Below are 24,091 nucleotides of genomic sequence, written 5' to 3'. Positions count from 1 at the left end.
CCATTCTCTGCCGGTACTGTACTCTCTTTCTACAGCTACCGGATGAAACCGGAGCGTCTTCGAAGGTGCACTAAACTGAACTGCCTGGGCGGTGCCTAAAGGGGGAGGGAGAAAACCACGACCTCTGATTGACAGCAGATTTGCCCAATGGCAAGCGAGAGCTCGCTCCCGTTATCCAGTTATTTGAAAGGGGGCAAGGACAAGGTGGCACCGCGCCGGGAGCCTTGGTAACGCGCGGGTGGCGCATGTTAACTGCGTGTGCGGCCGGTAAGAAGAAGGAGGAGAAGGCGGCGGGCTGAGTTTCCCGGGGCCTCCTTTGCTTCTGGTCGCCAGCGGCGGGATGAAGATCGAGGAAGTGAAGAGCACGTCGAAGACGCAGCGCATCGCCGCGCACAGCCATGTCAAGGGCCTGGGGCTGGACGACAGCGGGGCGGCCAAGCCGGCGGCGGCCGGGCTGGTCGGGCAGGAGAACGCGCGGGAGGTGAGGAGGACGGCCTTGGACTCTTCGACTCGCAGGCGACGGGCAGGAGCCCCCTGGGTCCGTCGTCTCCCCTAAGGAGGCGCTGATGCAGCTGCGGGACCCCTGAGGGGGAAAGCCCTGCGGGAAGACGGCAGCCAAAAGAGAGCCATAACGAGTGGGGATGCAGCTTCGCTTCTTGTTCCGTTTCAAGCCATGAAATAAGTTGTGGTTTGAGACGAGGGTGGTCAAGCAGATTGAAAGTTAGGAGTGCCCCCCCAATGGCTTTAGGAGAGTTCATTTAAGCCATGGAGAGACCCCTGAATGTTCATGGGCTACTGCGCACATAATGCTGTGGCTGGTGCTGATCCGAATTGGAGGCCAACAACATGTGCAGGGTCACAAGTGTCACCCCCCCAAAAAAAACCACAAATCTGGTTCAACCAAATGCTAGGCATCCCATATCCCTGCCTTGTGTAACTTAACAAGTGGCTATTCTAGGAAGGGGACCTTCATAGGCCTACAGAGCTTGGAAGCTCTTCTGTATGCTTAACTTAAATCTGTTTCAGTTGTTTAAGTACTGTACATTAATTTTGTGTCTTTCTTAAGTGAGAAGATCAAACTGAGCAGTTGCTTGTCAGATAGACATAGCACCTGAAGTTCATAGTGTATCATTGGAGATGTAGCTTATTTGTGTTTGTTTATTCTTACACTTCTACATGCGGGTGGCGCTGTGGGTTAAACCACAGAGCCTAGGGCTTGCCGATCAGAAGGTCAGCGGTTCGAATCCCCGCGACGGGGTGAGCTCCCGTTGCTCAGTCCCAGCTCCTGCCAACTTAGCAGTTCGAAAGCACGTCAAAGTGCAAGTAGATAAATAGGTACCGCTACAGTGGGAAGGTAAACAGTGTTTCCGTGTGCTGCTCTGGTTCGCCAGAAGCGGCTTTGTCATGCTGGCCACATGACCTGAAAGCTGTATGCCAGCTCCCTTGGCCAGTAACGCAAAATGAGCGCCGCAACCCCAGAGTCAGTCAAGACTAGACCTAATGGTCAGGGGTCCCTTTACCTTTTACAGTGGTAAAAGGTAAAGGGACCCCTGACCATTAGGTCCAGTCGTGACCGACTCTGGGGTTGCGCGCTCATCTCGCATTATTGGCCGAGGGAGCCGGCGTATAGCTTCCAAGTCATGTGGCCAGCATGACAAAGCCGCTTCTGGCAAACCAGAGCAGCACATGGAAACGCCGTTTACCTTCCCACTGTAGCGGTTCCTATTTATCTACTTGCATTTTGACGTGCTTTCGAACTGCTAGGTTGGCAGGAGCTGGGACCGAGCAACGGGAGCTCACCCCGTCACAGGGATTCGAACCGCCAACCTTCTGATCGGCAAGCCCTAGGCTCAGTGGTTTAACCACAGTGCCACCTGGGTCCCACTTTACAGTGGTACCTCAGTTTAAGTACACAATTGGTTCCAGAAGTCTCTACTTAACCTGAAGTGTACTTAACCTGAAGCGAACTTTCCCATTGAAAGTAATGGAAAGTGGATTAATCCTTTCCGGACGGTCCACGGAGTACTTAACCTGAAGTATGAGTGTAATTGGTTCTGGAAATCCATACTTAACCTGAAGCATACTTAACCTGAAGCGAACTTTCCCATTGAAAGTAATGGAAAGTGGATTAATCCATTCCAGACGGGTCCGCGGAATACTTAAACTGAAAGTACTCAAACCGAAGGGTACTTGTCTTAAACTGAGGTATGACTGTATTCTTACACTTCTATTCCACCCTTCAAGGAACTCAAGGTGGTGTACATGCGTCTCCATGTGTCATTATTAGGGGCAATCTGACTGGCTGGGCTTTATGGAGCATCAAGGCCATAGCTGCATCTGCAGCCTTGCTGCACACCTTTCATCAACTTCCTAAAATTTGGTGCTTAGCTTAGAACTGTATTAAAGACTAGGCCTTTTCAGAGTTCATATTTCTTTGGTTTGTATTGAATTCAGAGACATATATATAAAGATATAATCTGAAACGGTGAACCCCACTGAGCACAGTGGCCCTTCTGAGTAGACATGCCTACATTTTAAAATTAGTGTTAGTACATTGAACGTTCCACCAGTCTGCAAATTAGCCATTTCAACATCAGGTGAGCTATTAATAAGAAACTTTATAAAAGAAGAGCACTCTGAAGTTCTCATTTTTCTTCTGCCAATACAAGCTTGGTGAGAGATCTTTGCCAAATCCCTCACTTTCATCATTTTAAACTGGTGATTGTGCAAGATATTGAGTAGATTTACTCAAGCAAGCCAGAAGATTATATATAGCTGTTGTATTTGTGAAATGTTAAGTGTCCTGTGCTATTGCAAATGCCTTCTGTCCCTAATCTCAAGACCCTCCAGTATCTATAACTAGTATTTTAATGTTTTAGGCTTGTGGTATTATTGTGGAATTGATCAGAAGCAAGAAGATGGCTGGCAGAGCTGTGCTATTGGCAGGACCTCCTGGAACTGGAAAGGTATTTCTTAAATGCAGCTTGTGTCAAATGCTGGTTCCCTTGGCCTGAAGCAAGATGAGCGCCGCACCCCATAATTGCCTTTGACTAGACTTCACCATCCAGGGGTCCTTTTCCTTCCCTTTTACCTTTTACTTCCCAGTACCTTGTACATTTGTGCTTATACATTATTTTACAGAATTTATGTGCTGATTGTTTGTAAAATAAAAAAAAGTCTTCAATCAGTTTACAGAAATACAATTAAATAAAATATTAACAACATCACATTGTAATGGGTAGTTAAGATATTCAAAAATCATTAAAATAAACAGCAGCTAAAAAGAAATAAAGCACATGTAACTTTTATATGTCATGAAGGGCTTGCCTAACAAATGTTTTCAGCAGGTGTCAACAAGAGTACAGCAAAGAGCACAGTATACACATACACATGAGACCTTCTAAACTCATTTTGTCAGTGGAATGGGAGGAGAATTGAACTACTGCAGAACATTTCATCCTTGTATTGTAGGAATGTTACTGTTATTAATTAAATTTGTATACTGCCCTTCATCCAAATAACAGGGCAATTCATACCAGAAAAATGAAAACACAGAATACATTAAAACTCAAAAGCACAACAAACCGATAACACCCCTCCACACACACACACATTTAAAAGGCCATAGAATGTTAATCAGCCAAATGCGTGGTTCAAGAGAAACATTTTCCCCTGTTGTCTAAAGATGGCACCTAATGGAGATATTCAAATAAACTAGTATGCTTGTCCTAGGTGGAAGATTTTGTGAATGTGCAACCTTTTAACAGTAGTTTGAGGGTCACAGACTTATTTAGGCAGCAATTCTATACACATCTCTAAGAAGCCTTTAGGAGACATGCTAGAACTAACAAATTACTAAAAAGCTTTAAACCAGTAGTTCTTAAACTTGTTCCACCCCCATGGAACATTTGAAAATTGCTGCAGATCGCAGCAGATTACTTAATTTCCCCCTTTCCATCATCTTTAAAACCAGCACCATATTATTGAAATCTAGCCCCAGACTAGAGAAGGATTTGTTTAACTGGTAAATCTCTATGGAAAAATTAGTAGATTGTTCTAGCACTATATTGTGAAAATCATGATCTTTAGGCAAGAGCCTCCTTAGCCTATTTTGATAAATATGGTCCTGTCAAAAATCACCTCTCTGCATCCTCCAATACTCCCACAGTGTTCTGGAACATTCCCTCAACTCCCCTGAAGTTGCTTTGCATGGGGCAGAAAATGAGAAAATGTCAAAAATGGTCTCCCCTCTGCCTCCTCCGGTGGGGAGATCCTTTAAGCAACATTCCACTTGCAAAAAACATTAGGTTGTATCCAAAGTTAACCCTACTCAGTGTGTTGTTGTTTAGTCGTTTAGTCGTGTCCGACTCTTCGTGACCCCATGGACCATAGCACGCCAGGCACTCCTGTCTTGCACTGCCTCCCGCAGTTTGGTCAAACTCATGTTCGTAGCTTCGAGAACACTGTCCAACCATCTTGTCCTCTGTCGTCCCCTTCTCCTAGTGCCCTCAATCTTTCCCAACATCAGGGTCTTTTCCAAGGATTCTTCTCTTCTCATGAGGTGGCCAAAGTATTGGAGCCTCAGCTTCACGATCTGTCCTTCCAGGGAGCACTCAGGGCTGATTTCCTTAAGAATGGATAGGTTTGATCTTCTTGCAGTCCATGGGACTCTCAAGAGTAGGCCTACTCAGTGTAGGCCTACTGAAATTTAAGTTTAAAACATGGTAGGCTATCTAATTTCTTTAAATTCTCTGAAATTTTGAGATTTCACTGTATAATATATAATTGCTCAGTCTCTTGACTTTTTATTTCCATAGACTGCTTTGGCTTTGGCTATTGCTCAGGAGTTGGGTAGTAAGGTTCCCTTTTGCCCTATGGTTGGAAGTGAAGTGTACTCTACTGAAATAAAGAAGACAGAGGTCTTGATGGAAAATTTCAGAAGAGCAATTGGTACGTACCTTGAAACAAGAAAATAAGTTATCAGTGCAAGGTTATATTTTTTTGCTCGATTGAACGTATAACATATATGCTATCATTTGTTTTGATTAATAAACCATATCTTGCTTCAGTTTTTAATATTACTGCAGAATTACTGAATCTCTTGCTAGCATATTTGCATAAGCTCTGTAAACGCTTTCTTCATATGGCATTTTAGTTGACTTGCTTCAGTCACAAACAGTGCAAGAGTGATACTCTGCCTTTTTGCATTCTCATTGCATATTGCTGGACAAAATAGAGGAAGGTATTTGTAGCTAACAAGATGAGTAGCTTTTCAATTAGGTTAATTTTCTCTTTAGTACTTGTGGATTTATCAATTGAATTGTTTCAGTTTGTCAAGAGGAAGAGTTGGATTTGCAAGCAAAACATTAAGCATCTAAAATCTTCCTATTTTACTTACTGCTGACAGCTGATAGAACTATCCCTTTACAGACCTTTGGATTGCTTAAAGATACCCTAATTGTTTTTATTACTGCGTCCAACATCCATTAATTCCCCGGGGCTCTGTATCATGATTTACCACAGACTTCATCTTAGTATTGAATGGCATTAAGGTGAAGAAACATTTCCATCAGTTCTTGCAACTGGAAAAAGTGGCCCATTGATTTCTGTAAGAAAGAGACTCTCAATCATCTGTGCTCTTTAAGTTACTGTTAAATTGGCAGGGTCGAGGGGGAGAGAGCCGAGAGATGGAGAGAGCGCAGTCTGCAATATTTCCTTGATGTGATGAAGTTCCCTGTCAGATTTGGAAACTTGAACCAGCAGTTGAAACCTGTGTCATCCATGTTGTCATTCTTAGAGATAGCAATAATTTAACAGCCAGCCACATTGTTGGTGCTCCACATTCCCTGGATGTCAGCATGAAGATGCTTCTAAATAAGTATTTGGTGTTAGTGAAAGATAGAAATTCTTCTCCTCCCATCTGCTGAATTTTATCTAACCCAAGTTATTAAAACATTCCTCTGAGAAATTGTTTTCTCTCCATTAATACCTATAACAATCCAGACATATTTCAGAGCTGGTAACTGCCTACTCTGCTTAATGGAAACATGCTCTAATTCTTGTCCAATCATCCAGATTTTCTTTCTCAAATTAAGAATACTCAAAGGATATTTCTAGGGTTGCAATAGAGATTTGTAGAGTTTGTTAATTTGACGTTCCAGTAGACTCTGAAATGAGTGCCAAAGGGTTATGAGTATAGCCTGATTTGGTCATTCGTTACTCCTCTGTTGAGTAACACCAAGGCAAGGGAGTGGGGTTGTGACAAATAGCCCAGTCCTCAAAGTTGTGCACTCCTCCACCAACAACCGTGCATATAGAAGGAACGTCTAGAGAGGGCCTTGACAGTTGTAGATTGTGAAAGCTTCCCCAGAATCTGAAAGCCTGAGGGAAGTCTTCACATGTGCAACATAGTCATGTGAGCTTACAGAACATGTTCCGATATGAATTTGGGTAATTTGCTAAAATTTATTTGCATCAGAAAATTTATTCTCTGTAGATTGATCTAATTTAGTAACCTTATCCTATGTATTTTAGTAAACAAAGCTAAGGACTTTGGAACTACAAAGTTTGCTTAATTTTATTTGCAGTTGGCATTCATTCATTGTTACTAGTGATCTTACAAAACAGACAATTTTCCACTAATAAAAAATAATGTTTAATGTTTACGCCTTTTCAGAGTCAGATTTTAGGTGCCAATTATAAGAACTATTTATCAGTTCTTTTCAAGCAGACTGTCAGTCTTTTTAATGTCCTATTTGATAAATATGTATTACTGGTTATAACTCTAGAATCTGTAATGGGTTTTTTTCTCTTTCATGACATAGTTTTCGTTTAAGTGCTACAGTAACAAATGGCCCTTCTTCATCTTTTGTTTCAGTGCTACTAAATTTATTGGGTTTTACATAAATATTTCCTGATGGTATTGGAGATGGCAAAGATGACTTCAGGTGGCAAATATCAAGAGTAGTCCATTATAAATGGCAATTATTTTTATAGCTTATATAATCAATATTTTGCAGGCTTGAGGATTAAAGAAACCAAGGAAGTTTATGAAGGTGAAGTCACAGAATTAACTCCATGTGAGACTGAGAACCCCATGGGAGGATATGGCAAAACCATTAGTCATGTCATTATCGGACTCAAAACTGCAAAAGGAACTAAACAGCTCAAGGTAGGTGGGGGTCTTATCTCTCACACATTTCCCAGCATCTTAGCACTTCCTCACGTCAGTAAAAGGGGCAGGAGAACAGGACTAAGGGTACTTTTTAAGCAATAGAATTTGTTTATTTTGGTATTTCTGTTTCACCACATGATCTGATAGGTCCTCTAGGTCATTTGCCACTTGACCACATAAATTAATAGATATTGCCCACTCCTGATTCCAAGAATGGTTTGGAGATAGGTGATGTAGTTCTGCTGAAGCTAAGCATTATTTGCCTTGTAAGCCGTCTGGATCAAGAACCATTTGTAAAGCACTTAGGTTGCAATACTATACACCAGGAGTGACCCTGGTTGTTGAACTACAACTCCTGTCTTTCCTAATCACTGGCCAGACTGACTGGGGCTGATAAGAGTTTGGAATCTAGTAACATCTGGCAGAATGCAGGATCCTCAACACTGTTGTGCACACTTCCCTGGAAGTAAATCTTCCAAAGCTCAATGGGTCTTACTTCTGAATAGGATTGTACTGTTAGAACTAATTCAGTTGATTGATATGTTACCAGTACAGATAGGAATGTATGCTGAGTTTCAGTGAAACTGGAATGACTGTAAAACATAACTATTTTAATAAATGCGACAGTACCAAATTGCAAATTGTTATCACTGAAAAGCAATAACTGGAAGTCTGTCTCACACATTGCGTTGAGTCCAGAATTAAGTATGTTTAACAGGGCTGGTTCAAGCTGGCTTTCATACCTGTCCTCCTCACAGCAGCCCCCTGTACTATATTCCCCTGACTGTCAGGAACTCTGCTGAATGGGGTGGGCTGCAGACTAAGACAAGTTCTGCTAGCCGGAACTCCGCTCATGAAAGCTGCCCAGAAAAATAAATATGAAGACATAAAAGCTAACACACTTCTACTGGAAACCCTTTGCAATTGCATCTTAATATAGTTGATCTCTATTTATTGTCTTATTTGTTTATTGTAGTTGGACCCCAGCATCTTTGAAAGTCTGCAGAAGGAAAGAGTAGAAGCTGGTGATGTGATTTACATTGAAGCAAACAGTGGAGCTGTCAAGGTAAGGTAAAGGTAAAGGGACCCCTGACCATTAGGTCCAGTCGTGACCGACTCTGGGGTTGCGCGCTCATCTCGCATTATTGGCCGAGGGAGCCGGCGTATAGCTTCCAGGTCATGTGGCCAGCATGACAAAGCCGCTTCTGGCAAACCAGAGCAGCACATGGAAACGCCGTTTACCTTCCCGCTGTAGCGGTTCCTATTTATCTACTTGCATTTTGACGTGCTTTCGAACTGCTAGGTTGGTAGGAGCTGGGACCAAGCAACGGGAGCTCACCCCGTCACAGGGATTCAAACCGCCGACCTTCTGATCAGCAAGCCCTAGGCTCAGTGGCTTAACCACAGCGCCACCTGGGTCCCAGCTCCTGCCAACCTGCCAATGATTTACATTGAAGCAAACAGTGGAGCTGTCAAGGTAAAGCAAAGACATAGTATTGGTTCAGGATTTTCCAACTTTTTGTCAAAAGTCTGTGTCCCAAAAACCTTATCAATCCCTTCTAGGATAGCTGTGGTTTTCCTCAGGAAAGGACAGGTGTGTTTTTTGTTTTGGAAGGGATCATTCATGAAATAAATGCCACCTCTAAAGGGAAATCATTTGACTCACAAGTAAGGTCATCTGGTTTGGGAGCTCTGGTTACAGTTGCCCAGAGTGGCTGGCACAACCCAGTCAGATGGGCGGGGGTTTTCTCATTCATTTTAATATTTAACTTCATACTTGTGTGTGTTCATCTTCATATGTGATATATAAGTGAAGAGAGAAAACCTAAAATAACTAGTCATACTAAAGAGAAATGCATAGAGCCTTTAATCTTTTATCTTCCTGGTGTTCTTGCCACAAGATATATGCATCTAGAAGGGAATACTGCATTAGTTAGCATGTTCTTCATATCTGATTTAAAATGTAGTTTAAGGAGATACTTGGTGTTTAATGGATGAGCATAATATTTTGTATCATACAATAAATCATCCATGTCCCATGAAGTCTAGGACAGTTTCTCCAATCTCCAGCTAATCTGCTGGATTTGTCCTTTAGCAAGAGTTTCGCTCTTTCAGAAGAATGGAGAAAATACCAGGTGCTTTCAGTACGATTTCATAGGTTGATCAGTCGTTCCTTTTGCAAGGACAAGCATGGCATTTTCAAAACTGTCAAACGAAGCCAGTTGGGATCATCACTGTAAAACAAGACCTTTGTTTATCAGCTGTATGTCATTCTCAATATTGGCAATAACAGTAATTATAAATATAGTGTATGTGATTTCCAAATTCCTCTTCACAGAGGCAAGGCAGGTGTGACACCTATGCAACAGAGTTTGACCTTGAGGCTGAAGAGTATGTTCCTTTGCCGAAAGGTGATGTGCACAAGAAGAAAGAGATTATCCAGGATGTAACTCTTCATGACTTGGATGTGGCCAATGCTAGACCTCAGGTATTTAACTATACTGACTTTCAGATTTGTGACGAGAAGGAAGTCTTGCTTTTGCAGGATAGGCAGCAATCCTGCAAAGGCTTCCACTAGGGAAAGAAGGGAAGAGACAGTGGATTCCCCTCTGCAATCCTCTGTACTATCCCCCATGCTGTTACAGAGGCTCTCCCACAATCATCTGGAGCAGATTTTCAGGGGGTATATGGGATTGCAGGGGTAAGGAATTCTATCAGCAAGAATTGAGTGGAATTTCCCTCGGAAGAAAATTTAGTGGACCAATACACTAAAAATCTAACAATAGATATTTGCCTCCCTTTTGAGTGTGCCAGCACCTGGGGTCAAGGAGTACTGTCACAGTTCTATCCATTATTTTTCCTTGTTGCTGCAGTATAGAGTAAGCCAGGCTTTCCTGAAACACACAAACACGTTTAAAACAGGGATCAGGATCTACTGGTACAACTGTGGGTGATTTGCAGCCATCTCCAAGAGTTTTTGACTTCCAATATTTGCAAGTTTTAAAAACCACCAACATTGTTCTGTGCTAGCTGTGTTAGCCCTTAGAGTTCTTCACCTGTAAAATTTGGAATACTAATTAGTTGCTTCCAACTACTGTAGGTCTTTATTCAGATCTGTCACCAGTTTTAGAGTACTCTGATTTCTAGTAACTCTCACACAGGGTTGTATGTATCCTAACGAGTGTTTCATGAGGTGCAATAGATCATTGAATCTGCTTGGTAAACCTTAACAATTTAGTTTTTAAAAAACCTTACAAGCCCAAAGGCTCCTGACTCTGCTTTGGGGGAATTAGTGAGGGTGGTTATTGCACATAGGTCAATGAAGAAAATGGATAACATTTTTTGGTGCTAATAATATTCACTGTCTTTTACCAGTAATTTCCACTGCATCCTAAACTGTATACATATTTTAGTACGGTGAGGCTTTTTGAACCTACAGGCAAAGATACGATAGTTTGACTAAAATGTAAACATATTTCTGTGAGGTCTAGATTTTTCTGTTCTTTTACTGGTTCTGATAACAAGAAGCCAGAAAAGTTTTTTGTCTTCTTTTAAACTCATATTACATGTTTTTGAAAAGTGAATACTTGAGAAGTCGTTAAGGCACACATATAGCAGGAAAGTCAATATTGCAACTCTTGTCAGGGATCAATGACTCAAGCTGATATCTGTCATGCAGAGACAGGGAATATAGAGAACTCCTAAAACCTTTGGCAAAAGCATATTCTGTGTGTGGTATTTGACACATTGTTAAAACTAATCTGCTTTACACTCAGGGTGTCTAGATACTTTTTGGAAATATCTAATGGATCTATCCAGTTTTTGTTAAATGCCCATGGACAGATTAAGTTGCTTTTATGAGAATTTGTACTGTCAGCTCCCCTCAGTACATGGCCCTTTCAATTTGTCGCTGAGCTTATAGAGGTTCTTGCAAGGCAACCTCCGATCGCAAAACCTCTTCGTATAGCGGAAAAATTCGTCTAACAGGGCATTCGTCTAGTGAGGCACCACTGTAATTTTATTGTTCTGAAACATTGCAAAATTTACTGAGACCTGAATAAAATAGCATCATCATGTTTCAAAGTGCACATAAAGAATGAGAATTAACAGATATATATATATATATAACTATGCTTAGAATGCAAAAGTGGTGAATTTATAAAGTAGTTGTCTGATACAGTATTAGAAACTTTGATACTGTTTTAAAAAACTGAAATAAGAATTATGGGCCATATTCAACTTAATAGTGCAAAATTAGCACTAGAGCAACAGGATTCACTGCTCCATCCCTCCATAGGTGCTCTGTGCCATCTGCAGATCTGCCCATAACAGATTTAGGGGGCACACAGGTTATGTCAGGGGAGGAGATCTGCATAATGCTACCTTGAATTCAACCATTTATTTTTTGTTTGACCAAATTAAATTTTCATAGCTTTTTCTGTACAGTAACAAAAAAGATACAACCTTAATTTTCAATTTTGCTTTCTCTAGGGTGGGCAGGATATCCTTTCCATGATGGGCCAGTTGATGAAGCCTAAGAAAACTGAAATCACAGGTACAATAATTGTCTCACTTTCAGCCTGACCCTTATGCTTATACGGAAGTAAGTCCCACTGAACATGGTGAGACTTGTATTGCGTCGTGTATAGTATTGCATCCTTAAGCTTTCAGCAAAGCAGAAGGAAGGATAGTCGGAATGTACAGGATGCGCCATGTGCATTACACAGCGCTGCTAAAGTTGAAGGGGTTTCGGAATGCAATGGTACCTCGCAAGGTGAAATTAATTCGTTCCGCGAGTCGTTTCGTATTCCCATAGGAATGCATTGAAATTTAATTAATGCGTTCCTATGGGGGGGGGAAAGCCGCTGCCCTCCGGGATTCCTGCAGGTTTGTCCCTGCAGTGCGCTTGCGTCCCCTCCCCCCAGGTCGCCTCGGGAGCCGAAGCTCTTTCCCGCCGACTCACCCGCCGAGCCAGGATCAGCCACAGCAGCCACATTGCCCCCAAGCGCCACAGCCGCTTTAAGGCTCTTCCGCTCCATGGCTGTTTTAAGGCGCCTGAGAGAGAAAGAGAAGCTCGCCCGCCTCCCTCACAGCCCCAGCGCTCACCGGCATCATGTCTGCCGCCGCCGCTGAGGCCTGAGCCAGCCAAGCCAAGACTCCACTCTGAGGGAAAGGGGTGATTTTTTCGTTGTGCGAGGCGTTCGTCTTGCGAGGTACCACTGGATAGTGTTCCAGCAGTTCAGTGACTACTCATGTGTGAAGTGCTACATAGGGCATCTTGTTGGTACTTGTGAGTGTATTGATCAGAACCTGGTGGTGTATTGATCAGAACCTGGTCTCCTTTTCCCAAATGGGGCACCAGCAGAACAGGTGTCAATGCATCAGCTCTTACTCCTCTCTTACACTTTTTAAACAAGCTTTATTCATAGTATGTTTTACATTTATTGACCTACAATTTTGTATACATAGTTGAGCAGTATAGCATGTGCCCTGCATTCAGCATCCAGCATTTTGAAAACATTATCAGATCCTGAAAATATCAGTCATTAGTCATTTACTCAGAAGTTATTCAGCCTTTCTTGAATTTTTCCACAAACTGCAAGGGTGAGAATTCACCTTACTGAATGTGAATACTATGCATGGATGGATAGCACAAAAAGTAGAATCCTGGAGTTTTGGCAGATAACAAATAATGGACGTGCAAAAGAACTGAGATTGAATCCCCAGCATCTCCAACTGGGACTGGAAAGACCCCTATCTGAAGCCATGGAGAATCATTGCAAGACAGTGTATTGTTTACACTGTAGACAGTTACTGAGCTAGATGAACAAAGTTGTCTGACTCGCTAAATTTAGAATAAGGGCTTGTATTCACCAATTTTCATTTATTTGTTTTTTTAAAAAACAACAACAACAACCTGGTGCAATCTTTGACAAAACAGCAATATTTACAAATATTGAATGTGAAAAGGCTGTTAGTTTGATTGGTTTCCATCCAAAAATAAGCAGTTGAGTAATGATTGACTTGAATCCATAATTATGCAAAACCACTATCTCGGACTCATCCATTTTAAAGGAGTTCAATTTTATTTTAAGTTTCATTATGCAATAAGATTTTTGTGTGTGCATCAGTTCAGAAAAGGATACTAATAAGTTGGTGCAAAAGGGGTCTCTCTTTTATTGTAAGTTGTCTTGGAGCTTTCATTATAAATAAATCAGGTTATTAACCTTTATCTTTCCCTTAGACAAGCTTCGAGGAGAGATCAACAAGGTGGTGAATAAATACATTGATCAAGGCATTGCTGAGTTAGTCCCCGGAGTTCTCTTTGTGGACGAGGTTCACATGCTGGATATTGAGTGCTTCACATATTTGCACCGAGCGCTGGAATCTTCTATTGCTCCGATTGTCATCTTTGCTTCCAACCGGGGGAACTGTATAATCAGGTACAGTGCTTAAAGCTTAGTCCTGCATGGTTCTCGTCTTCCCATAAGCCTCAGTGTTAGCTGCTTCAGCACAAAGAGCTATGATCTTTGGGAGCTTTTTATCCGTGGTGCTGATACACCTGTGATAATCATCTTGATGGGTCACAACCATATCTGTTGCTGCAGGGCTGCTTAAGGGCTTCACTGAAGGAAAAACCTTCACACTGCGATGACCAAGAATTAGTAAGTTTCTTTAGAGTCAGGTTTTTCAGGATCTTAATTTTTTTTCCCTCCCCCTGTGCACATCCTTAGATCTGTTCCTTTACAGTTGCTTTGCTTGTCTTCCCCATAATGTTTCAGATACCACTTGTTCATTTTTTACCTTTTTTTAGCACTGTAGCTAAAACTGTAGTTATACTGCTTCATCTGTTGGCAGTCTTTGCACTTGCTCATCTTCCATCCCATACAGTCAGGTTTCTTTTTATAATGGCACTATTGCCCTCAGAGGTGATCTGTCTTCTTTTAATAATTTAGACTAGGTTTTGTGTCTCCAAACGGCTTTGAGCTGCACTGTGAACAAGTTTACATATTGCACTTGGATAAAAAGAATTATGCAGCATCATTTCCTTAATAAAAAGAAAGAAATGTCTTGTTTAAATATTCCCTTTCTTTTTCTTTTTGAAGCATGTCCATTAGATTTCGGGTGGGCGATGGCTTTTGTTTATTGATTTTTGCTCCAGCACTTAAAAAAGCATTTGGTGCTTTAGAAATAATATTAGCAACGCTGCTACCTGCTTTCCCTTTTTATAGTTTAGTTGGATCCCATCTTATATACTGTTAACAGCTAAATGCTAGACTGGTGGCTTTCAGGTATTACTGCTAACATTTTTGCCTTTACTTAAATAGACTACTTATACTCATCAAAGATTCATCCCTATTCATTACTGTTGTCTACTTCTTGTGTCGCTTCGTGGTCTGCTTACTGCATTTTTTTTCTGAAACTTGGTTTATTTCACTTATTAAATACATATATCACCGTTTCTTAGGCAGCTAACAAAATCCACATTGTGTAAAACAGTGACAATGGAATAAATGATAGGTAAAGGTAAAGGGACCCCCGACCATTAGGTCCAGTCGTGACCGACTCTGGGGTTGCGCGCTCATCTCGCATTATTGGCCGAGGGAGCCGGCGTACAGCTTCCAGGTCATGTGGCCAGCATGACAAAGCCGCTTCTGGCGAACTAGAGCAGCACACGGAAACGCCATTTACCTTCCCGCTGTAGCGGTTCCTATTTATCTACATGCATGTAGATAATTAAATGATACAATGATATAAATCGAAATAATAATTAAAATGACAATTTCTCTGGCATTGAGGGTTACTACCTTCTCCACCCTCTACTGCTAGCAATTTGCCACAGGAAACATGTCAAATGGTGGGACCTGCCCCTTCTGGCACTCGATTGGGATGGGAAATGGATCTCTCACACTTGCGTATACATATAGGACAGAAAATACCTCTGAGAGGCCAATAATTCGAATGTTTAGAATAGCTATTTCAAAGCAGCATTAGTCCACGTGTCTGTAAAGCCTTCCACTATTGCATGATTCACACACACCTATATTTGCTGAAGAGGGAGGCCCTGCCAGTGTAGTACAGGCTTTTTCTTTAATATCCACATTCTTTGCTACCCACCAACATTTTATATAAGCTTGGGCACCTGCTCTGCAACCTGCCTGCAGAAGACATGGGCTTAGATCCAAAAGTGTCTTGTGCAAGTGGAAAGATTATTCCACAAGGCGAATTCTACCAATTTACTTGTCCCACTGTAGCCCCCCCCTCCAAGTTTCCCATCCCATTCCCTTAATTGAGCAACTCTTGGGGGCGAGGGGAGGGTGCAGGAAAGCAAGTGAATTTATGAATATGTACTATTTATTTTCTGTTTTAAACCACTTAGCCAACCACTTTTAAGACGCTTGGGGAAGGGATCTGATATCCACAAATCAGAATATTAGGCAGTACATTTGGACAAAAGGGTTGAGGATGGTAGAGAAAAGAACATGCCCAGATCCATTCTCTATCTTAGTGGAGAAGAGACCCAGTCCACTTTTTTTCTCTTGCCTTACTTGCACTTTATGCTGTGCATGCTATAGATTTTTAATAAACTTAAATTACTGTGAAGTAATGTTTTCTCCAAATACTTGGAATTAAGGCCAACCACACCATAAACGCCTCCAGTCATCTTGTCAATATGTTTCTCCTTAGGCCAGGTATCAGTAGAAGAGTTTTCAAAAGTGAACCTCTCAAAAGTTAAAGAACAGTCTGTTTCTGGTAATTGTTGGGTGATTTCTCCTCATCAGCTCACAGTGTTATCTTCAGACTCTTAGCCTGTCTTCCTCCTTACAATTTCTATCACACCCAATCTTTCCTCGGCTTATGCAAAATATATTTTGGCCCCGTGCAGTGAAAGCACCTTTTTGTAGACAGAAGTTTCCTATGAACCACAACGAAAATTGTGTCAATGGTCTTTCATGTCGTGTTGAAAGAATTTTGAGTTCATGATTCTATTATTAGAAATAGAAGCCTCTACAATTTAGGGGAGGAAATAGATTAACATTCTACTCCTATGCTCTGCTGCCCCTCCCCACTGCTCCTCATACACCACAACTGAGTAGGATCATGATTTTCTAGTAATCTCTTGAATAAGAAATATTTTTAGATGAAACTGGAGTGCCCTCTAATGGAGAACAGAAGTTATTGTTATTATTATTATTTGTTATTTATTGAATTTATATACCGCCCTATACCTGGAAGTCTCAGGGCGATTCACAGAACAAAATCAAAATATAAAACCAGAAAATATATAATCAAAATAAAAACAGCAACCCAATACCCCCCCTCAAAAAAAAATTTTTTTAAGGGCAAAGTCATTTTCTTGTTTTACATAGATAAAATATATTGGTGGGCGTGGAAGGCAGGAGTGTTCATCAGTCAAATGCTTCACAATATTTGCACTAAGATTGCAAATTAAGGTACCTTGTGATGACAAAGGGTTTCACCAAGCTTATTCTTGAATCCACATTTTCTGTTGCCTAGCTCATTTATGTAGAATACGAGCCACTCTTCAGGAGAGGTATGTCAAAGTCTGCCTCTTAGGACAGTGCAATGTAAGCCATCACCAATCAATATAATTTCTTAGTGTGTTGCTTTGAATGTTAGAAGAAAAGCTTCCCACCAGCAACCCTATTTATTAAGGTGATAAATATAAACCTGAACTTTTCTTTTTATCCTTGCAGAGGTACAGAAGATATAATCTCTCCTCATGGGATACCTCTGGATCTTCTGGATAGGGTGATGATCATTAGAACCATGTTATACACGCCACAAGAAATGAAGCAGGTAACTCTCTTACTTATGTAATATCTTGGGGGGCAGGCAGCAAAGGTCCCTCTCTAGAATCTCAGCCAGTGGTGCGGGGTGTGAAACAGCACTGGCTTCTTCCCTATTAAAACATGACTGGTTTGCAGGATTTGTTTTTTTAGAAAGTTTTTGGGTCCTATAGAGTGCACTTAACTCAATTTTGCATTTATTTTTTAAAATAATATTTATATGCTGGCTGATAACTAGGTTCTCTAGAGTTGCTTACAATAATGTGAAAAATATTTAATACAGTAATATATGTGGCCCTTTCATTGAAAGTTTCATCCAAGTAGGAATTCACCCTGCAGGTTTCTTGCTTTGAAACTATGAAGGCTATGGTTTCTCCTTTAAATTGTTTAATATTTATTTTAATTTTATTTTATTTTAAAATGTCTGCTGCGTTCTTTGCTATTTGGACATCACCAGAAATGGTTCACAACAAAAGTAAAAACCTGCAACTTCTTATAAAATCAGAACAGCTCTCCAATAATGGGTAAAGAAACAGCCCACAAAAAGTTCTGTTTAAAAACAACCCATAAGTCAACTGGAAAAGTGCTTTAAAAATGCCAATAAGTATGAAGACTGCTCCACTCTCCATATTTATCTCCATGTGAACTGATTTTTTAATTCATCATATTAGAAATGTGATGGGAACAGGTCTTCATTGAAAGGGCAGTACTGCTTACATTTTTTTTTTGTTTCTTAATTCCAGATCTTAATTTTTTTTCAATTTTTGCTCAGTTTGAAATGAAACCGCGCCATGATAGTATTTGAAGTATGTGCATTTGTAAACTCCTGGGGTTCATCTTCCATATTCTTGGATCCATTTTATAGTTGATCTAGACGAGATTTTTTCAATGATTGCCTAGAGCAACAGTCCAGCAAGCAGCAGCAGGACTTTGCTGCAAGGCTCATCTTGGTGCAAGGAGCATTGATTATAATCCTTGGTTGCCATTATGAGGCATCTTGTCAAAGATCCCCCCTCATTAGTGTCTCAGTGCTGTGGGCTGACACCATGCAGGAGCCATTACGGTTTATCATGTCAATTCTTTGTATTATTTAGGAGATAGTGTCAATGGCGGAAAGCATTGTCACCAGATAATAGTCTCTGCTGCTGGATAAGTGCCAAGGTGAAGCAGAGGCATTTATTGAATATAAACGTACCAGCAAAGGCTCATTTCCTTTGGTATGAGGAAGCTTTTGTGTGGGGCCTTCTTTCAAAATATGCCGTGGTATTGATACTTGGGATGTTTTTGTGTACCTGACAGGATAGCTGTAGCACCTTGATATAGATTACAACAGAGGTGGCTAGAGGATACAGATGTACAACGAGGTTTTCATTTCAATATTAGCATAATACTATGTATTATAATATTAACGTTGGGCAAAGTAATTGAGAGTGGCCAACTGCAGCTGTGCCTGGGTGAAAGGGATTATCTAGATTCTAGACCAATTTCTGCCTGGCTTCAGACCCGGGTATGGCACTGAAACAGCCTTGGTCCATCCTAGTTATTGACATTTATCATAGAGTGCTACCCTTTTGATTCTGCTCAATCAACCTCTTGGTAGTGTTTATTACTGAACATTAGGAATAACTTTCTGAAAGTAAGAGCTGTTCAACTGTGGAACAGACTCCCACAAGAGATGGTGGACTCCGTTGGAGGTTTTTCAGCGGAGGTTGGATGGCTGTCTTTCAGGGTCTCTTTAGTTGTGATTCCTGTATTGCAGGGGGTTGGACTAGATGACCCTTGGTTCCTTATCTGCTTTTGATTAATTATATGCTGCAGTTTGCCCCTCTTTTGCATCTCATTTGGACAGGGTTTAGATTTGCTTAGTGATGTGTTTTAAACATTTCCCTTCTGCAATTGTGTAAAGATTCCTGGCCCAATTCAAAGTGCTGGTTTTGACCTATAAAGCCTTAAATGACTCAGGACTGCAGTACCTCAAGGACCGCCTCTTTCCGTATGAACCATCCTAGACCCAGAGATCATCTTCTGAGGCCCTTCTTCATCTGCCTCCTCCTTGAGAGGTCTGGAGGATGGCAACACGAGAATGGGCCTTCTCTGCAGTGGCTTCCTGTCTGTGGAATGCTCTCCCCAGGGAAGTTCACCTGGCACTTTCTTTATTCACCTTTAGGCACCAGGCAAAAACGTTCATTTTTAACACAATCTGCAAGTGGGGCTTTCCACCCTTATAGTTCACAGCAGCAGTGGCTAACCTGTGTGCCTTCAGATGTTATTATTCTCTCAACTCCCATCGGCCCTGACCATTGGCTGGGGATGATGGGAGCTGGAGTCCAACCTCTTCAGGAGAACCAAAGGTTGCTCAACCCTGGTTTCAAGGATCCTTTGGCATGCCTCTCTGACCAGCTCTTTGCAGCTGAGATGGGGAATGAACACTTCAAAGTGTGATCAGTCCCAAGTACCATTTATATGTATACCTCCAGGAGCTTACCGGTTTAAAAATGCCTTCTTGTTCCTGTCCCTGCCAAAGTAAGATTTGCATGCATACCGCCAGAAGGCTGTGGGGACCACCTGCACACCTGTAGGGACCACCTGCATTCCAGACCTTTCTCCTATTTTGGGATAGATGTACCTGCACAAAGAACACTACCTTGCAACTAGGCAATGGGATATGGTGTGACTCAATAATCCAAATAGGTATTTGATTCTAAAGCCTTAGAGTGGTTTACGTATTTTGGGTTGACTATGGCACCCCATAAACTGGCTGCAGAGATTATTTACTGGATTGTATATTCTTTATCTGTTTTTCCAAAGAAGAAAGTACCGGTATTACACAGGCCTTTAAAAATTATATTCAGGTTTAGTATTTATCTCAGTTGCAGTGGTTTAAAGGTTGGGAGCCAAAGAGAGATTTCAGTTCAGGTTCATTCAAGAGCCTGTGCACATTCAGAGGACTTCTGATTTATCTTGACCCAGTACCTAATCATCAGCCGTTTTTACGACTTGACTTGATATATTGTGGGTTGCTGATCAAGAAAGAAACACAACTCCAAAGCCAACTTGGGCACACAGTTCTTCGGATCACAGCCAAGTTCTGTTCATGTTTCTAGAGAGATCAGAATTGAATTTCAGCTAGAAACTCCATATTGGTGGAGGGATTTGTCTGATGTACTTAATATTCAAATTTGATGACTGAGACCATTTATAGGAGTGCTGTTTTTTTTTCTTTATTGATATCTCAATACATATACAAAATGTTTACATAATATTACATATACATTCTACTTGTAAATTCACATTTCTCTTTAGGAGCACTGTTAATTGTCTCCTTGTGTTTTAGAAGCCTGACTAGATTCAGCTGGAAGTCAGGCATTTAGTGTTGCCAGTCCCCTGCTGTGGAATACATTTCTAGCAGGTGGAAGACTTTTATTTATGTCACCAGGCCTGTTCAGTGATTTAAACTATGAACAAGTCATTTTATGATTATTCCGTATTGTTTTTATTGGTGTGTTTATTTGTAAATTTTGTTGAACACCATCTGGTAGTTTTATATGAGGTGCAGTCTAAATATTTTATTAAACAAAATGAAGCATTAAGCCTTAATATTTTGGTCAGATTTGAACACTCCCAAGAGCAACTTTAAATTCTAATGTTCCTTGAACTAGCTGCCTACTATGTGAAGCCCCAATTCTGTGCTCATCCCCCTTCCCCCTCTTCCGCACTCTTGATTCCCTTGGTGCATTTTTATGGCTTTAATTTAAACGAGTGCTTCTTGATATCTTGTTTACAAAGCTGCCAAAGTGAAAAATACCTGTATTATATGAGACTCCGCAGTTCCAGAGTTATCTCAACACTACAACACAACATCATTATCCAGTCTGCCCCTTATCACTCAGCTGGTAATACGGACTGCAGGGAGCCTAGTGCCACTTTTGTTACAGCTCTATGTGCTCAGGCTTATTGGCGATATCTTCTTCTTCAACTTTACAAAGATCTTCAAACTGGTACAAGCTGGAGACTGTTCTTGATAGATTAGATTTATCTGAGAGGTTTGTGGGAGTAGGTGAACCTTGCAGAGAAACTTATTTATTTATTTATTTATTTATTTATTTATTTATTTATTTTACCGTCTTATTTGTCAAGAGGCTAAAATGTCTGGCATGCATTTGAGCCACTAAAGGACAGTTGAGACTTTCCAAGCAAATTGTTCTGAAGATTATTCCAGGTAGGGGGTACTGATGAGCTGTGATTCTGTAGGTCACTGTATGTATATTCCATATCATTCTCATAGTTTAGGAGTTACAAGTGTTCTTGATGAATGCCCCAAAATATTATTCCATTTGCAACCCCAAAAGGATCCCTGACTGTGTCGCAGTTCTAAATTGGATGCAGTGAAAGCAGGTGTTAAAATAAGCCAGCCCATGTTTAAACTTTGCTTTATATATGGTTTGCATGTGATGCTAAGGTGTGTACACAGTTTTAAGGAATGCATTTTTTAAAAGTCCAAACTGTGTTAAATATATTTTTCTGCTTTAGATCATAAAGCTCCGTGCTCAGACAGAGAGTATTAATATTAGTGAGGAGGCACTGAACCATCTTGGAGAAATAGGCACCAAAACAACATTAAGGTAAGCATGTTGACTATAAATGTCAAATAATGACTGGTTTTGGAAATGGTATGAAGATGGGCAGAAACAGGTAGCTAGGGAGTAACCAGCATTGTGGATTTCTGGTGAAAGACTAATTTGCTTGAATGTCGAAGCTCAGAGTTCCACCAGTATTTCATCATCCACTTTTATTCATGACATTCAATCTGCATTTAAGGTGGTTCTTCTTTATTATTAACATATGAAATACTTGCATATACATAACTTACAGACAAGCTAAATTATAATAGTGAAAATCCTTTGCAGAAATTAATAGTTGTATGATAATGTTTGGTCATTTTAATAGACTGTGTATTACTTTTTAAACTGTTTGACTGCTCCTTGCCATTTTTGCAGGTTGATACATTCAGTAATTTTGGACATGGGAGCCAAATGTCTTTTGCAGCCACTCATTGATGGCTGGCAAAATTGATTCTACCTACTTTCAAGGCTAGCGACATTTTTGCAAGAGTTAGTAAGTTCCAGACCACATGAAAATAGCCATTGCAATACTGTTCTGTAACAATCCTAGCAGGATATATAATAGAATGGAGTCATTTGCAAAGTGTGGCTGGCAGATTCTTTTTACAACTTTCTTGCAAGGCAATGAGGAGTCCTGAAAGTAGATTCTAGTACTATTGCGAATGTCACTGGGGGGACTAGGGTCTAAAGAAATGCACTCATTTCCGTGCAACTCGAGGAATTATGAAGTTGTGTTTCTCAAACCACAGCCTCATTTCCACATCACAAATAGTTTTGAAATTATTTATGTTTTTCATCTTGTATGGGAGGCGTCACTGCATAAAAGTGGAAAGAGTCGAGTTGGTGGGTGTGCTTTAAATGGCTCTTTGGATCTTGGCTTAAATGTTTAATTTTCCCAGATATAAGGTGCATTGGACATTTCTGGAAGCTAGGTTCATTTATTCATCCTGAGGAATATTTCTGTACGTGTCTCTTTTGAGGAGGTTTCTCTGTTCTACTTTGTAGCAGGCATGTTAATTTGACACATGCTCTTATTATTTGGCCATAGGTATGCTGTGCAGTTACTCACCCCAGCCAATCTGCTGGCCAAGATAAATGGGAAAGACAGCATAGAAAAGGAACATGTTGAAGAAATAAATGAACTCTTCTATGATGCCAAATCCTCGGCAAAAATACTGGCGGATCAACAGGAGAAATACATGAAGTGAAGAAATTTGTTAGCCTTTCTAGTCCTCAGAGCCTCTCTTAACATTCTCCAAATTTTAACTTTCACTGGAACTGAAAAGTTCTTAAATATCACAATACTGCTTTGTAGCAAGAAGCAGAATTCCCTTTGTTCTTAGTTCACCAAGATGGAATGAAATCATCTCTGTCTGTGGTATCTTCATGTTTTATATATTGAGTGCCTATATGAAATGGATGCAGGCTGGCATACCCTTATATTCCTCTTCTAGATTTGATTGCTAAGTTGCTAAGAAAAGACAATTTATTTTCATTATTTGTTTTGTTTAAAAATAAATGTGAACTTGTTTTTAAAATGTTTCAAGTTTGACAGACTAATGGGTGTTTTGGAGTGTCCCTCAAACCTTGTCAACAGAGGATGGATAACCCAGTAAAAGTGATGCTGTTGCCTACATTTTCATTCTCGGGAATGAAAACCTGAAGGTGCATTCACTTGGATTCTAGGCTTTTGCTTGGTTTTGGAGAGGTGGGCCAAATTCTCCAAGTTTAATTGCTGAATAACCAAAGTTGGATGTAGCACAGTTTGTCACTCTCCCAGGTGGCAAACTGTACATGTACCCTGCCCGGGTAAGAGGAAATACGCCCGCATGTATAGTCTTATACCGTATCTGTGCTGTATTAATTACAGGAATATGGCAGACACATGGGTGACTGTTTCCAGGACAGGCAGTTCACGTAGCGCTAGGGGAGAGGAAGAAGAAGAAGAGTTTGGATTTGATATCCCGCTTTATCACTACCCAAAGGAGTCTCAAAGCGGCTAACAATCTCCCTCCTTTTCCCTCCTTCCCCACAACAGACACCCTGTGAGGTGGGTGGGGCTGAGAGACTTCAGAGAAGTGTGACTAGCCCAAGGTCACCCAGCAGCTGCATGTGGAGGAGCGGAGACGCGAACCCGGTTCCCCAGATTAGGAGTCTACCGCTCTTAACCACTACACCACACTGGCATGGAAGAGCAGAGCAAGTGGAGGTGTGATGGGGTAGATTGCCTCCTGGACAGCTATTTAAAAGGCTGATCTTCTCTAGAAAGGGTAAACACTTTGGTGTCCAGTCTTGCAACAAGCACTGAGTATGTCTGTCTGGAATTAGAGTTGGTGGGGAACAAATGGGCCTTTAATTCTAACCCCTGCTCCTTCTCAGTGTGACTTGAGTAGAGACCAGCAGCATCACAGAATGAGCCTTACAGAGCGCAGATAGCTTGAGGGGCCTTGCATTACTGGGCCATGTTTAGCCTCTGCAACGCA

At 41.0% G+C, this 24,091-nt stretch overlaps 1 protein-coding gene across 1 annotated transcript; it reads left to right on the top strand.

Annotated features, from left to right (window-relative positions):
• Nucleotides 1–210: 210 nt before the first annotated feature.
• Nucleotides 211–23,150, top strand: RUVBL1 (RuvB like AAA ATPase 1). Its single transcript, XM_060271411.1, has 11 exons — nucleotides 211–481; nucleotides 2,880–2,966; nucleotides 4,818–4,950; nucleotides 7,020–7,171; nucleotides 8,151–8,240; nucleotides 9,513–9,662; nucleotides 11,666–11,729; nucleotides 13,419–13,617; nucleotides 16,894–16,996; nucleotides 21,517–21,608; nucleotides 22,657–23,150. The coding sequence occupies exons 1-11, from the start codon at nucleotides 341–343 to the stop codon at nucleotides 22,814–22,816; spliced, it is 1,371 nt and encodes a 456-aa protein (XP_060127394.1). The 5' UTR covers nucleotides 211–340; the 3' UTR covers nucleotides 22,817–23,150.
• Nucleotides 23,151–24,091: the final 941 nt, after the last annotated feature.

Source organism: Zootoca vivipara, chromosome 2 (assembly GCF_963506605.1).
Source record: "Zootoca vivipara chromosome 2, rZooViv1.1, whole genome shotgun sequence".
In the NCBI taxonomy this organism is placed as follows: domain Eukaryota; kingdom Metazoa; phylum Chordata; class Lepidosauria; order Squamata; family Lacertidae; genus Zootoca; species Zootoca vivipara.
This window is presented reverse-complemented; position numbering and strand designations above follow the sequence as displayed.

Excerpts from the sequence above, each read along its gene's own strand:
- RUVBL1 (XM_060271411.1), top strand. The coding sequence starts at position 341 with ATGAAGATCGAGGAAGTGAAGAGCACGTCGAAGACGCAGCGCATCGCC. Across the intron at positions 2,967-4,817 it reads GACCTCCTGGAACTGGAAAG|ACTGCTTTGGCTTTGGCTAT; the intron begins GTATTTCTTAAA and ends TTATTTCCATAG. Across the intron at positions 4,951-7,019 it reads AAATTTCAGAAGAGCAATTG|GCTTGAGGATTAAAGAAACC; the intron begins GTACGTACCTTG and ends AATATTTTGCAG.